The sequence below is a fragment of the Notechis scutatus genome, chromosome Z (assembly GCF_049901735.1).
Source record: "Notechis scutatus isolate UNSWTSFEM ecotype Mainland chromosome Z, rNotScu1.2, whole genome shotgun sequence".
NCBI lineage: Eukaryota > Metazoa > Chordata > Lepidosauria > Squamata > Elapidae > Notechis > Notechis scutatus.
In genome coordinates, this window is record NC_142025.1 from 57,290,164 (window position 1) to 57,306,004 (window position 15,841).

Genomic DNA, 15,841 nt, shown 5'->3' on the forward strand with positions numbered 1-15,841 from the left:
AAAATAAATAACTATAGATATAAAAAGTAGCTTGACATTAAAACGCAGCATACTCAATTTGCTTTGAAATTAAAAACAAAATTAGAACTAACAAATTGATATTTATTCAGTTACATTGTAACAGATACGGTTAATTTTTTCTCAAACATTTACAACAGGGACAAGGTTTCCAAAATATTTACCTTGACATCAAAAGAAGGTTTAAAGAGCTTGTCTTTCGATAAAAATTTAGATGGTGTATCCAGATGCAGAGAGGGTTCCTTCTGTACTACCTTGCTTCCAATTGGAGGGCTAGGATTTTTACCAATATGCTGTGAAATGACACTTTGGAAAGCTTTACTTTGGAAACGATTCACATCCAGGGGTGTCACTGTTGTTATCTTTCCACTTCCAAGGACATTACTAGGATAATCAGGTGTATTTGTAGATGCAATACTTGTCTCCATTTCTTCTGAAGAATTTGTAAGATTCTTTTGTTTACCTTAAAAAAAATTAAAGCATAATTTAAAAATATTTTTTTAATTATTTATTTCACATTTCATTACAATAAACAGTAAGACAAAAGTGTTGTCTCCTATGCTACAATTGCAGTGATCCTTGGTAAAAATTACTTTGGTCATTCTTTATTATATTCAGTGAATATAACAAAATAAACAATAGAGTTGTAAGTTTTGCCCTTTCAATTTTGAAAGTGAATTGTCAACCCTGGAGCCATCTTTAAGAGTCTTCAAGATTGTCACAGCTAGGCTGGCTGCAGCTGTGGAAAAGGGAAGGGGGAGTAGAGATAGCTAAAGGGAATATGTAGCCAAAATAACATTTTCTTCTGTGAATCAAGGACACGCTCAGCAGCACCTGGAAGGGCGTGGGAGGCATCCAGGATGGGGAAAGAGAACTGACTGGGACATGTGATTGTTGTGTGTAATGTGGGAAAGAACTTTGGATTTTGAACTGGGTGGGAAAAACCTGAGGGACTTCGGGTTTCACTAGCTGTGCCAATATTATATGCCTAATAAATCTATACTTTGAGGAACCCTGCCTTGGTGTTTTGATTTCTGATCGGCTGTTACTTAGAACCCTGACATTAACCTGAATCCCTTTTATAAAAAAATCAATAGCTCCCCGCTCACGTGGGGCTGCTGTCCGGGATCCTGAGCTCCAGCTGCTTTCCCAGTCTACCAGGCAGTGGGAAGACTCAGGGAAGATGGAGGAGAAAAAACAGCTAGAGGACTTGACTGCTGCCGGTGGAGCTTTTGGAGCCAGCGGGCTCACTGTGGACAGCTCTGGGACTCTCAGCTTTCCCTCGATGACAGAGCGTGCGGCAACCAAACTTGGTGTCAGAGGAGGGCCTGGCCCAAGGAGTCCATCCTTTGGGACCCGACCTGCAGCCATGGCACTGTGCTTTCACGCTCCCAACATACCTTGAGCCAATGCTATGGCCAGCTACTCAGGAACAATACAAGGCAGAGCAGCAGTTTGGCGGCCAGCCAATGCTCCAGGATTGCCAGGTCACCGCAGCACGAACCAAGCACACCACAATATTCAAGTGAGAGTTGACCTCAGCGAGTCCAGGGACTGGGGAGTCTAGCCATTGCCAAGAAACCAAACCCTGGAGGGACTATCAGAGAAGTCGGCCAGCTGAGCATCAGTAGCAGGGGTTCATGGTTCTGACCCAGCCAACATTTACCTTCCCAAGCCAGGGGAACATGGCACCCCACCCCCCAACATTCACCTTCCCAAGCCATGAGAACATGGCACTCCTCCTTTGTTCCATTCAGTGTGAACCAAGCCAAGGCCTCAGGTGATAGGCCCAATCTACCATATTGACAGCTGTCAACTGGGCCAATAAGCCAATCCAGCCCATCCTTGCAAAGAGGAGTCTGCGGACTGCCAGGGCTGGCTGGCTGGCTGGCTGGCCGCTGGGCCAGCCATCCCCTAGGCTCCCACCAGCTAATTAATTCCCCCTTCTACCCTGACCAGGGGTGGATGGAGTGCCAATTGATGCTGACGCAGGTGCCCCCGCCTGCAGTGGCTCAACTGCCACCAGAGCCCCCAGATGCACCGCCAGTCGACATTCTTTTTTTTAAATCTTTATTTAACATATTTTCACAATTAAAAGCACATTTCCACCAGTGTTCACTCACATTGACATATTTCTAATTATGTAGGTTACTACTAAATATTGTTACAATTATTCCTACATTCAATTTAAGACACAATTATTTACATAATTATTTACATGGTTATAGACAATATTATCTCATCTTGACATAACTTCTACATATCTTTCATCCATCTATTTTACGTCCACCTTCCAACCAGTTATACCATAAATTTCAAATCTCATAGTAATCTATTTCTTCTCTATCTTTCAATTCCATCGATAACCTATCCATCTTTACACAGTCTAAAACCTTTTTTATTATCATAGTGTCAGAATTGTTAACTTTGAGCCAATATTTCTTAGCTTTAGGGCAGGTCTACCACAAAAAAGTTCCCTGTTCATGGTCACACTTCCAACAATTTGCCGATTTTAACCAACATTGCCAGGAGTAAGTGCCAGCAGTAGAAAATTTTATGCAAATTCTCATTATAAGCTGCTGTGATGTTAGTTTGTAATTTATTTCCCATACTTTTTTCCAATCTTCCAATTTAATACTATACCCAAAAATTTTGGCCCAGATTATCAGTCTCCTTTGCTGTTTCTTTTAACAGATTATACATTTTAGTAATCATTTCCCCCCGTCCCCTGTAGTATTTTATCTAATTCCTGTTGATCTTTATGTATCCCATTTTGCTCTATGTCTTTCTTATGTTTGAATTTGTAGATATGGCCACCAATCTTTCTCTATTCCTTGTACCTTCAGTTCTTGGTTTGATTTTAATTCTCCTTGCTCATCTAATAATTCTTTATATCTAACTGTTTTATTTAGGTCTAGGACATTAGGATATACCATTGCCTCCATAGTCAATAACCATGTTGGAATGGTTTATTTTGATTCTCTCCCAGACAGATACCAGGGCATCCCTAACTTGGTGCCGCTGAAAGTATGAATGCAGTTTATTTTTCCCTTCCCAAATAAATATGTACTAGCCAATCTGCAGATCATGCCCCCCAATGGTTAACTCTTTTATTATTTAGATATACCCCATCTTTAAGCCATGTCGCGGCTGCGTCACAATCCAGGAGTCAAAAACCTCCCTTGCTTCTACTATCTTGCAAAAGTTCCAATTTTATTCAGGCTTTCTTCCCTAACCAAATAAATGTTATTATTATTTTGTTTAGTTCTTCAAAAAAACTTTTTTCCTAATTTTATTGGGATTGTTTGGAAGAGGAACAGTATTTTAGGCAGTACGTTCATTTTAATGGTGGCTATTCTCCCGATCAGTGAAAGCTGTAGTTTCCCCCAATTATCCAAATCTTTTTGTATTTGTTGTAGTAGCTTGTCATAATTATCTCCTTTTATGGACGAACACTTTGCCGTCAGCCAAACTCCGAGATATTCCGACAGTCTCATTTTCAGCGAAACTCTAGGGGACCATGTCAAATTAATGTGCCAAGTCCTCAAAAAACTTCTCGCGGCGAAACTCTTAATGAAGCTGTCAAAAATACAAGTTCCACAAGATCTCCCTGGACTACCAAGTGTCAAATGAAGGGATCAAAATGGACCCAGGGAAGGTGAAAAGCGTCCTAGACTGGCAGCCCCCATGCACCCGCAAGCAATTTCAGAGTCTTCTTGGGTTTGCCAACTTATATAAACAATTCTATAATTTAAGGGATGTGGTGGCTCAGTAGCTAAGACGCTGAGCTTGTCGATCAGAAAGGTTGGCAGTTCAGTGGTTGAATCCCTAGCACCATGTAATGGAGTGAGCTCCCATTAATTGTCCCAGCTTCTGCCAACCTAACAGTTCGAAAGCATGCAAAAATGCAAGTAGAAAAATAGGGATCATTTTGGTGGGAAGGTAAAAGCATTCCGTGTGCCTTCGGCATTTAGTCATGCCAGCCATATGACCACGGAAACGTCTTTGGACAGCACTGGCTCTTTGGCTTTGTAACAGAGATGAGTAACAGCCCCTAGAGCCAGAAAAGACTAGTACATATGTGCGAGGGGAACCTTTACCTTACCTATAGACAATTCATCCCCGCATTTGTGGAAGTGGCGGAACTGTTAAAAGCGGGAGAGAAGGACCCCAAGCCAAAGCCAAGTCAGCCCTTGGCCTGGTACCTAGATTGCCAGTGCACTTTCGAGGCCCTAAAGAAATTATTCGCCAAGGAGCCCATCCTTAGGCACCCCGAACCAGAGCAACCATTCTTGACCATTCGTAAGTGGACACCAGCGATGGGGCTGTAGTGGCGGTGCTGCTTCAAGCAAACCCCCAGGGCCACCTGCAATCCTGCGTTTCCATCTCCAAAAAACTCGACACCGAGAGATAGTGGGCAATGATATATGGTATATCTATGAGACTGCTAAAACTAATGCTAGCCTTATGGTCTGACAGTTGGTGCAAACACTTCATCATAATGAATATTTTTTCTTCGTGTGAATCCCTATGCAACTAACTGTGCCTTATACTGCTGTTCATTATTATTATTTGTAAAAAATCTATTTCAATTTTCCACATTTTAAAAACATATTTTTTAGTGAACAGCATGATTCCAGGTTTTCACATTTCCATGCAAACATGACTTTGATTACATATTCATCTTTCACATTTAAATTCAAATCTTGTCATTGCTTTACATATTTTCTATTAGTTTTCTTACTTTCCTCGAGCTTATTTTATAAATTTTCAATTCATTTCTTAACCTATTTATTTTTACTTTAAATAATTCTCATATCTTCATATTCGTTATATTTTATACTTCTATCTGTCAGGTTTGTAATTTCATCGCATATTCTTATTTCATTATTTCAAAAATTCCATCTCAATTTAAACATTTCAAAAAAATTCCCCCTACAATTACCAATTTGGAGTGTGCCACCCCATACCTTATATATCATTTAATTAATTCCCCTTTAAATCCCAATAATCATTTAACTTTTTAATTATCATCTTAAAAATAACAAAAATCTCCTAGCAACTACACAACATATATACCTTTTAAGTCAGATTCCGCCTGATCATTTCCCCTTTGATTACATCAAAAATATTTATAATTTCAAAAAGAAAAAATGATCTATTTGATTCACCATAAGAACTGATATTAATCTCATTACAGCAATCCTCATAATTCATTTCAACTATATTCTAAAAATTCATTAAACATAATTAATAAACTTATCATAATTTCTCTTTTTTCACTTTAATTCCATTTATCTCTATGTATAGTTTAACAAAAAACAAATATTCTAATAACAAAAAAGTATCAGTTCCAATCTTTCATTTTAATAATCTATATTTTCCTACTTTCTAAACAATGTTACTTCTAATACATTTATTCTGCACCTCATCACAGAGTCCCCTTTCTGAATTCTTAACCATTATTTCTATGTAAATAAACCATTTATTTTCATTTTTATTCAAAATCAGATTCCGCATTGTACTTTCCCATTCTATTACATCAAAAGCATTTATAATTTCAAGAAAATTTAATATATTCCATTTATCATAATAACTGATACTAATCTTATTGCAATAATCCTAATTCATTTCAACCATATTTTATAAATTCATTAAACATAGTTAATAAGCCTATCATAATTTCTTTTTTCACATTTACTCCATTTATCTTTGTGTAGTTTAACACAGGGATCCCCAACCTTTTCGACGCCGCGGCCGGTTCCGGCATTAGCTGGGCGCCAGCGCCCGGCACCAAGCGTCAACTGGCGCCGCCATCTTTTTGACGAAAAGTGCTTCCGGTGGCGTCACCGGAAGCACTTTTTCGTCAAAAGATGGCTATCGCGCTTAGCGCCCGTGAGCTTTTCGGGTAGAAATGGCTTTCTACCGGAAAAGCTCACCGAGCGCATGGCGCTCATCTTTTGATGAAAAGTGCTTCCGGTGAGCTTTCTACCGGAAAGCTCACCGAAGCACTTTTTTACCAAAAGATGGCGGCGCCCAGCAACCAGCGGCCCGGTAAGGCTTGTTCCGCGGCCCGCACCGGTCCGCGGACCGGCGGTTGGGGACCCCTGGTTTAACAAATAACAAGCCTTCCAGTAACAAAAGAAAAGAAAAATATCAGTTCCAGTCCTCCATTTTAATAATCTATATTTTCCTACTTACTAAATAATTTGATTACTTCTAATACATTTTATTCTACATCTCATTACCTTGCAGAATCCTCGTTTCTTAATTAACCATTATCTCTATGTCTTTTAGATAAACAATTTCTTTTCATTTTTATTCAATTTCCATATTTCTTTACTTCCTAATTCTGTTCTTTTTACTTCTTCTTCCCTTCCCTTTTTACTTCTTTCCCGCTCCTTTTCTTATTCCGGTTTTTATCCCCCTCCCTCTTTAAAGCTTCCTTCTATAATTCCCTTTTCTGCTGTTTCCTTTTGCTTTGTTTGATTTTCAAAGTATTCCCCTTTTTAGTTGCCTCCTCATATCTCCAGTTTTTAATTCCCATTCTTCTCCCCCTTCACTTTAACATTCGTTGCTCCAGTTGTTCATTAAAGATGGCCTCTTCTTTAATCAATTCCTCTGGCACTCCTTGTTGTTCTTCATGCTCTTAAATCGCCATTTCTAAAAATTGTAAGGCAAAACCAAATGACTTGCCTCTCTCTTGTAAGCATTTATTTCATATTTCTTAGTTCCATTTTTAATTCTAAAAAGGTTCTGCCATTTTTAAGCTCTTCTGCTATGTATATTTATATATCTTTCTTAACTCTTTATGTCCACAATTATCTAGTAATCAGCCAATGTCTATACAATTTATTTTCAACGATCAGCTTTTTAAAAACCCCTCTTCAGGTTTTCCCAGATTCAACAAATAATCCAATGTCCATGAATTTAAGTATATGCCAAAATCACCAAACAATTCCAAGTTAATTTCTTCCTCCTTCTTTCTTTGTTTTAATATTCAATATTCCACTTTCATTTTCCAGGTTCTCTATTTTGTTGTAACAAGGTTTCACTTATTTTGTATCAAAATCAGCTTTTGTAGGAGCCAGGTTATAGAATATCTTAAATAATTTATTTTACCACTAGATGGCGGTCTCTATTATGTCCAAATTCCACCCTTTTTCCCTTTCACTTTTTCTCTCTATTTAGGGCTTTAGGAATTCAAAGTTCCAAAAAGTCCAAATATACAAATACTATTTTTTATTTTTTATTTGACACGTTCAAGTTCAGCTTTAGTTATGCCTGTTTGGTTCCAAGATCATATATTTATCCAGTTCAAACAAATATCTGCTTCTGGCTTCTTCCTTTTAGGTTTCAAAGCTACTTTCAGATGTCAAACTTTTCTTCTTCACTTTCTCTGGCTGCTACTTTAATTGTCTCTTTTATAAATTTGTTAACATTTTAATTCCGGGGTATCTTATATTTAAATGTTGTACCTGTTTAGCCCGGTTTTCAAGCTGTCCTCTTCTTCACCACTCCTGCACAATCTTGTCCAGGTTAGTTCTTCCTCTTCAAGGTGGCCATAATGACAACTGTTACAGCCATCTTCGGAGGGGAGAAAAATGCCTAGCCAGGGAGAAATGCAGCTCCCCTCTACCCAGCTGACAGTCTCCCCCTTCTTCACCACCCCTACAGGGTGGTTCTGGCCCCAAATGCAGGTGACGAGAGAGTATGGATCGAAGCCGCAGACGATCGCGGTCTCTGATCCGTCCACGAGGAAGACGTCACCAGAACCACTGCAGTTCATTATTGTGTAACACCAGGGGTGGGTTTCTACCGGTTTTGTCCACCTCTGTAGAACCGGTAGCTCTGAAGAGCAGCATAGAACCAGTTCTATGCCTGCTGATGTTTTTGCCCACCTGCCCACCCAGGCTCTTACCTGATCTTTATTTCCTGATTTTTCAACTTCAGCTGCCGAACAAGGTACAGCTGCAGTTAAAAAAGCAGGAAAAGAGGGCTGTTTCAAAGGCTGCTTCTCTGCACGCAGCATGCTGATGACGATTTACAGGCGACGATTTACAGGCACCCGCTCGCAGCGTGCAGGGAAGCACATCATAAATCACTGAACCTCATAAATCCCGAACTGGTAGTTAACCCTGTCGTATCCCACCCGTGTTACACCTTTTTATATATCCATTTGTATCCTACTGCCTTTCGCCCTTCTGATAATCTCAAGGGAGTAAACAACTGATAAACGTCTGCAGATTCCATTTCCTTGTCCATAGCATTCTTCCATTTTTCTTGTTCTGCCTTAGGCAATGACAACATATTCTGGTAATTTTGTGGTTCATACCTAACACTATATACTCTAACCTCACTTACAGTGAACCGCTCAGGAGCTATACCTTTATTACTCCTTTCAAATCTTCTTGGTATTATCTGTTCCTGAGTTTCTGTGCTTTCGCTTTTTATCACATGTCTATCGTCTTCTATATCTACCTCTGACCCATTTTCCCGTCTCTCCTTTATCGCTGCCTTCTGGTAAACTAGTGCTATGCATTTGCATGAACACCTCATGATTAGCATGCATCCTATCCCAATCATTCTGCTCCATAAAAACTAGCAGATCTTGAAATCACTACTTTCTAATTCCATCTGTAAACCTATACCCTTTGGATCCAGGCTCATACCCAACAAGCCTAAGCTTCCTGGCCTTTTTTTGTCCTATTCTCCTGTTGTCTTTTGGAATATGCATCCAGGCATAACTGCCAAATATCCTTAGATGAGCCAAGGAGGGTTTTCTTCCATGCAATTTGAAATATGGCATTTCCTTTATTGCCACACTCCATATCCTGTTAATATAACTTACTGTCTTCATGGCTTCCCACCAGTATACTTTACTCATGTCTGCATCAGCAAGTAATGAGTCCTTCATGGTCTGTATCACACCATTCCTTCTCTCAGCCACTCCATTTTCAGCCTGCAAATATGGATTCGTTCATCTATGCCTTATGCCTAAACTGCATTTTTGGAACTTATCGTACTGTTCCCCTATCTGTTTTCAGCTGGTATACTTTACAACTATACCGTTGCTCTACAAATGTTACCCATTCCTGAATTGTTGCAGTACTTCAGTTTCGCTTTTTAGCAGATAACAAAACCCATATCTACTGTAGTCATATCTAGCTCCTCCTAAAGAAGGTGCCATAGGACCAACCAAATCACCATGAACTAACTGCAATACTGTTTGTATTCCTTGTGCTTTCTTACTTATAGGATACACCCTGGATTTTGACTCTTTACAAATAGCGCAATCTAAATACACATTTCATTCTTTATCCTAAGTCCCTCAGGTAGGCCTGGCATCTTCTTCACTATGTCAATTTCCTATGTAACAGATGTACACAATTGTCAAGTGTGGGAGCATTCGTAAGTGCACATGCACAACAATCTTCCTGTCTTCCTAGAAAGTACAGTCCATCCTTCTTAACCCCTCGTGTACATATCTTTCCATTTTTCTTAATGGAATAGTGTCCCCCTGCAAATAGTATGTCATAACCCTGCCTGTCTAACCTGGATATACTCAATAGATTATGATCTAATGCTGGTACATATAGGACATTGTACAATGTTGCTCCTATCTCTGGTCCGTAATTACCTTCCCCTTTTACAGCAGCTCTTTGACCATTGGCCAGGCTAGCCCGTGTTTGCATTGCTGATTTCAAACCAGAAATCACTTGTGGATTTGTTAGCGATGTGCTGGCTCGCCCCACTGTCCAACAACCAAGTATTCATGGTGTTTTCAGTCATTAATGCTGCCAAGGAAAATGACGCTGGAGAACTGCTCCACATGTGTTGAGTAGTCCCGTGCCCCTGTCTTGCTGCTCTTGTTTCTCCTCTCAGGGCAGCATCTCTGGAGATGCTCAGTAGAACCACACATACAGCATTTCTTCACTATGTTAATTGTCTCAGCTGCTCTGCCAGCATCCTGGACTGTTGTAGGTACTGCTCTGTGCTGAGCGTTCTCTCCTCCCTTTCCTGGTTGTCTCTCCAACCATTTCTGCTTCTCCTCTAACAATTGACCAGTTAAATTTGCCATTGTTAAATCCCGCCCTTGCATAGACTCTATACCTGTCACAAGAACATCCCATGAATTCTCCAATGAACAGAGCACTACATACACCTTGTGTGTTCAGTAAATGTCATTCCTCTTTCTTCTAACTCAAGGGATGTCCTTCTCATATTCTGCAGATGTGTGGACATACTCTCCCCCGGCTTCAGCTGTGCTTTATAGTCTCCTTGTTAGCAACACTTTACTACATGCAGTTTCTCTCACATACACACTGCGCAATGCCTCCCAGCACTCTTTCGCAGACTGGAGACCCTCACGTGTATCAGCTGACTGTCCTCTACAGCCAGAATTATACTGGCTAAAGCCTTTTAGTTTTTCCTCTGGTCCCCATCATCCAGGACTGCTGGTGGATTAGTAACAATTGTCCACAACTCCTCCCTCTGCAGGTACATTTCCATCTTCACATTCCAGGAAAGGTAGCTTGTCTCCTTCAACTGAGACACCAATAACCTCCTCCCATTATGCCAATGAAGGTCATGTTGCCTGTTTTCCTTCACAAGCCACTAACCATGATTAAACCATGTCGCACAACCCCTCTGGCTCTGGTGCAAGCTCCCACTGGGTTTCTCTTCTCTCTAAGCTCTCCTGTTAGAGTGTTTGCAGCATGAGTACTATTGTGAGACAACCCAGGAGCACAGCACAGCACACAGAGGTTTTGTCTTTTAACAGTGGTTTATATACAAGACTGCTATATATGTATTATGAAGATATCAGGCAAGTAATCAGTCTTCATTACTCTGCACGGAGAACTACAATGGAGATAGAACACAAGGAGAGATACACCCTCTCATGGCCGCCCTTATATAGACAGCTTCTTAAAATGGCAATAACCCTGCTGACTCAACCTCAGTTTTAAAGCGGCAATACCCTGCTGACTCATTCTCATTACATCAACATTTACAGCAGCCTTACAACAGCTGGTCAGCTATTAAATCTCCAATACCTTAACAGGAAGGGGGGAGTAGAGATGAGGGGAATATGTAGCCAAAATAACAAAATAACATTCTTTCTTCTGTGAACCAAGGACACTCTCACCAGCACATGGATGGGAGGCATCTGGGATGGAGAGAGATCTGATTGGGACATGTGATGGTTATGTGTAATGTGGGGAAAAACTTTGGATTTTGAACTGGGATGGGAAAACCCGGGGGACTTCAGATTCGGGTTTTCACCAGCTGTGCCAATATGACATGCCTAACAAATCTATACTTTGAGGAACCCTGCCTTAAGACTTTTGATTTCCAACGGGCTGTTACTTGGAACCCTAACATGAATACAATATTTCCAGAATATAGTATATAATATAGTATATATTAAAAAATATGCTTTAGCTAATAATTTTTATAACATGCTAGGATACCAACATACTATTTCAATGATAGCAAATAATACATATAATTATAAACAGAAAATTAAACTGGGATAGGCAGTCAAGAAAGAAATCACTGCTTTATGCCAGGTAGCAACCTTCAAATGTTTGCATGATTATGTTTAATCCTTGTTCCACCTTTAAGTAAACTAATCAAGGGATCATGTTGTAAAAAGCATTGGATTAAATGACCAAATGTCATTCAACTGCAAAGCTTTACTGAATGACTTTGAGCATTTAGAAGCAATGTGAAAGATTTAAAGACCTGCATAATCTACTGATATATCACTATATTTCATGAGTTAGGAAAGAACACTGGTGAAAATTGTACAGAATAGTACCAGGGAGATGTCACATACGTGTTATTGTGTGAAGCAGAAGGTAAAATGAATACTTTTATCAAAAGAAAGAATGGCGCATTTTTTCAAAACCCTATTAATAGTGTCCTAACTTAGTGCAACATCAGTGTCATCTAGCAACCAATAATACTTACATGTTATTTTTCTTTACAATGTAGTAGAAAAAATGCTTATGGGTGGGGTGCCTAAGGAAATATATGAATGCTTCTATTGTTTACACAGATGTGAGCACATACAGATGCAGCTCCATTCCAACTAACCTTTGTTGTCTATATTCTCAATCAGGAATTTGTTTTCATCAGCCTTTTTTCCCATCCTAGCAGACTCCAATAGCCAAGCCATAGTAATGGCAGGAAGATTCCACTTCTTTGCTGCTTCATATTTAGAACCATCTGGCTCTTTTAGCACCAGATGAGTGCTGACAAGCATTCCTTTCTTTGGGTTGGCTCTTCTCACAAAGAATTCCTGAACTCTAAAACGACATTTTTAAAAAATGCTATTTTCCATAAGTATCAATATTATCCTTTAAAAAGTAAAACTATCAAGAATATTTTAGCTTTTGAAAAAGTTCTTAACTATTTTTTTCCCAAAAATAAATATCACAAACAATCTTTTTAAATAGTTTGGTAGTATTTACTAGCCTTTTTGAAATACATATACATTTTCTCCATTTTCTTGACAGAAGTTTAATATTATAGGGTGCCAGAGCATTTTAAAAAGTAATGGTGTACAGACCTTGCCCCAAGCTGACTTGCCAAACATATTAAAGATTCTCTCTCTGCTCCACTAAACTGACTGAAAGACAACACAAAATGCTGTAATGGGATGGCTCCTTCCTTCATTGGCACTGGGCTGAAAAGTGGACTTGATTGAGGATCTATCAGAGTCTGTTGTTCTATACACATCACCTTAGATAATGACACAAGAAGACATTAAACAACTTAGAAATGCTTTCAACCATAGTAATTCAAGAATCTGAGGCAATAAAGGATCAAATGGTATATGATTGTAGAGAATTATTTGAAAACAAACACAACAATGCCATCTTAAACTCTTATTTTTAAATACAAATAGTATTGCAAATGTTTTGTGAATTAAAGTTAGCATTATATTAAATTCTGTGTCTTCAAATCAGCACTGATTTCTGGTAACTCGCTAGACAAGTCACTGCAGTTTTCTAGGCAACATTTTAAAAAATAAACTGCTATTGTTTGCTTCCAGAGCTAAGAGAGAACGACTTACCAAGTGGAAATAGAATTTAGTCACCTGGTTTCTACCTTGTATCCCTAACCACTACACCAAAGTGACTCTCTAAAGTTAATTTCAGTTCTAGTTGACACAAACCGAGGCATTAGAACTATTAAAATTGTTGTAACTGTTTAATCAAATACCCAATGATTTATTAACAGTGTCCTATTGGTGTTTGGGGCTTCATATGTGAATATTTGCATTCTTTTCCTATAAAATCTCAATAATTAAAATAGAAAGACTAAAATCAGACCATAATTAAATACAAATCCTAATTTAGCATAAATATAATTTGGAAGTATATTATTCTTCAAAAGTAATTTTAAAATATCAATAATACTTCCATTGCCTATTGTTTTGTTTGCTTAATATATGTTTGAAACATTTTTTTTCAACTTATTCTTACCAGCCATGTGTTTGTAACCACATTTTCTACAGTTGATATGACCTTGTTTCCCAGAAGAGGAACCACAGCATAATCAGCAATTATTTTATTTTCCTGGAACAGAACCTTCCCAGCATTCTCTTCAATCAGAGCTCTTATGCAAGATTCATCTTCTTTGCCAAAACCAAGAATGAGAAACTTCCTTCCACTGAATAAGGCTCCTTTACCAACTGAAGAAGACTCTGCCAAGGAACTAACTGTGACTTCTTTTCCATTTTTAAATACAGTGTGATCAGTTTCACTGTAGTCATCAAAATGAACTAGGAGATAAGTAAAATGTTAATTTTCTTTTTTTAGTATATTAGTGAAGTATTCTGGAAGAATTATGACACACTTTGTATTTAGACCGAAGGTTAAATCACCTATGAGAGAAATCTGTTACATCTGGGAATTGACAAATCAGTTGGTTTGAATACATCATATAATTTTTAGAAATGTAGGAGCTTTGCAATAAGAGAACGGAAGAAACAAAATCTAGTAGGTAGTAAGGAAATAATTCCATATGAGAAAGGAACTGATAATGTGGTCCAGGAAGCAAGTTGATAGACAATAATTACACAAAAGGTAGCAGGCTATAAATTAAATCATTGAAGAACAGTAGCTAAAATTATCCAAATATCAAAGGAAAAAATAAAGTGCAAGAAATAACAAAACATTTAAGGACATTTAGTACAGTTGCACATAGACTATGAGCTGGTAATAGAAAGAGGACATGTAGAAGTATAACGATCATGCATATGCACCAAAGAAGAAATTAAAGAGAACAGATAATGGTGGAGTATATTTGCTAATTAATTACCATAAATAAGTATCTATTTATTCTGCCTGCTGCATACCTGCTTCCCTGTCCATCTCCCTGCTTTTCATGGACCAGTACCTTACCTACTTTGGAATCATGAGTAACATATTGAGATAGCAAATCTTCATCAGTATCTGCAGCTGCCACAGTATTCACATGTTCTTTCTTCAACATGTTATTTTTATTGGAGATAAAAGGTGGCTCAGAAGATGGAGTATTCACTTCTTGACAACTTGCAGGGGCATATTGCTCTTCAGGTATTAAATAACCTTTTCTAAAGCATTCCAAAAGCCATTGTACTGTCACAACATGTGGCCTATTATTGAAAAAAACAAGAATTACACCATGTAGGAAAAAGTGTTCTATACGTCCTATGAAACCAAAGCAGTTTCTAAACATCACAAGAATACGCAATACAAATTTGTGTCTAAAGTACAGACTTTTTGACACTGTTAACTGTGTGCATTTAAAGCAGTAATTTTCCCAGAGAAAATATCTGTATCACAACATTGTAATCATGATCTATATTCCTTTACTTAAAAGTTTATACATAAATTGTCTTAGATGTTTACATCTTTGGAGATCAGAGTTGTAGAGAATCAATCCTTTAATTCTTTTATTTTTTTACAAATCTTTTCTCTATATATTTTTAATAAAGTTGAACAAAGGCTTGATTCAGAGCTATGACAGCAATTTGATCAAATCTCAGGTGATTTCTCACATTGTATTGGGAAATTGAACTGATAACCTCTGAAACAATTCAATATTTTTCTTAAATCAAATTCACTTTTTGAGTTGGACTGATTCATAGTTGGACTGATTCATATATATAGAATTGCTTTAAAAACACAAACTGATGATTCAAATATGCCACAATCCACACATCCCTAGTTTTAAATATTTCGTTCTAGAATGTTTTTTAAATTAATAAATATCTTCACTACTCTTAAGAAAATGATAAAAATTGCAATAAACCCTTTAACATGCTGAATATTTACCAAAGTTTTAGTTTTAAAAAATGCCAGTAAATCTTAAAACTAGTTATCAATACCTCCGTTCTGTTTTCTTCAAAAATTGTTTTAATTCATCATCACAGTCCCCCACAATAACATGTGTTACATCTTCATTTAGTTGATTAAAACGAACTGCACCACCAGAATTAATCAGCGTTTTCATTTTATCTACTTTTCTGGCAGTAACGCCACAAAGATAAATCTACAAGAAAAGCAGAAAAATATTTGAACTAAAATAGTAACACTAATTTAAGGCAGATTAGATACTCCATATCCAATAGAAAAGAGTAACTCGGGGATGAACTAGGGAGTAAGGACTTGTTTGCTTACAAACATCAAACCATGGCTATCACGGATAGAACATAATTTACACCAAAGAACTACTAGAGGACAAAGAAACCTTCATCCCAGTCAACACAATCCATTACAAAATCTGAACATCTTCTAAAGAAACCAGGAACAATATAATGAAGAAA

The 15,841-nt window shown here is 37.9% G+C and overlaps 1 protein-coding gene across 4 annotated transcripts in view; it reads right to left on the minus strand.

Moving 5' to 3' along the window:
- The window catches only part of TOPBP1 (DNA topoisomerase II binding protein 1), a 141,168-nt gene that overhangs the window by 112,144 nt on the left and 13,183 nt on the right, over positions 1–15,841 (minus strand). For all 4 annotated transcript variants that reach the window (XM_087945257.1, XM_026678507.2, XM_087945256.1 and 1 more), the window contains 6 exons: positions 15,404–15,567; positions 14,436–14,668; positions 13,515–13,813; positions 12,596–12,768; positions 12,121–12,332; positions 183–481 (listed from right to left, as the gene is read on the minus strand). In XM_087945257.1, coding sequence (XP_087801383.1) covers positions 183–481; positions 12,121–12,332; positions 12,596–12,768; positions 13,515–13,813; positions 14,436–14,668; positions 15,404–15,567 — 1,380 coding nt within the window. The remainder of the gene's footprint in view (positions 1–182; positions 482–12,120; positions 12,333–12,595; positions 12,769–13,514; positions 13,814–14,435; positions 14,669–15,403; positions 15,568–15,841) is intronic.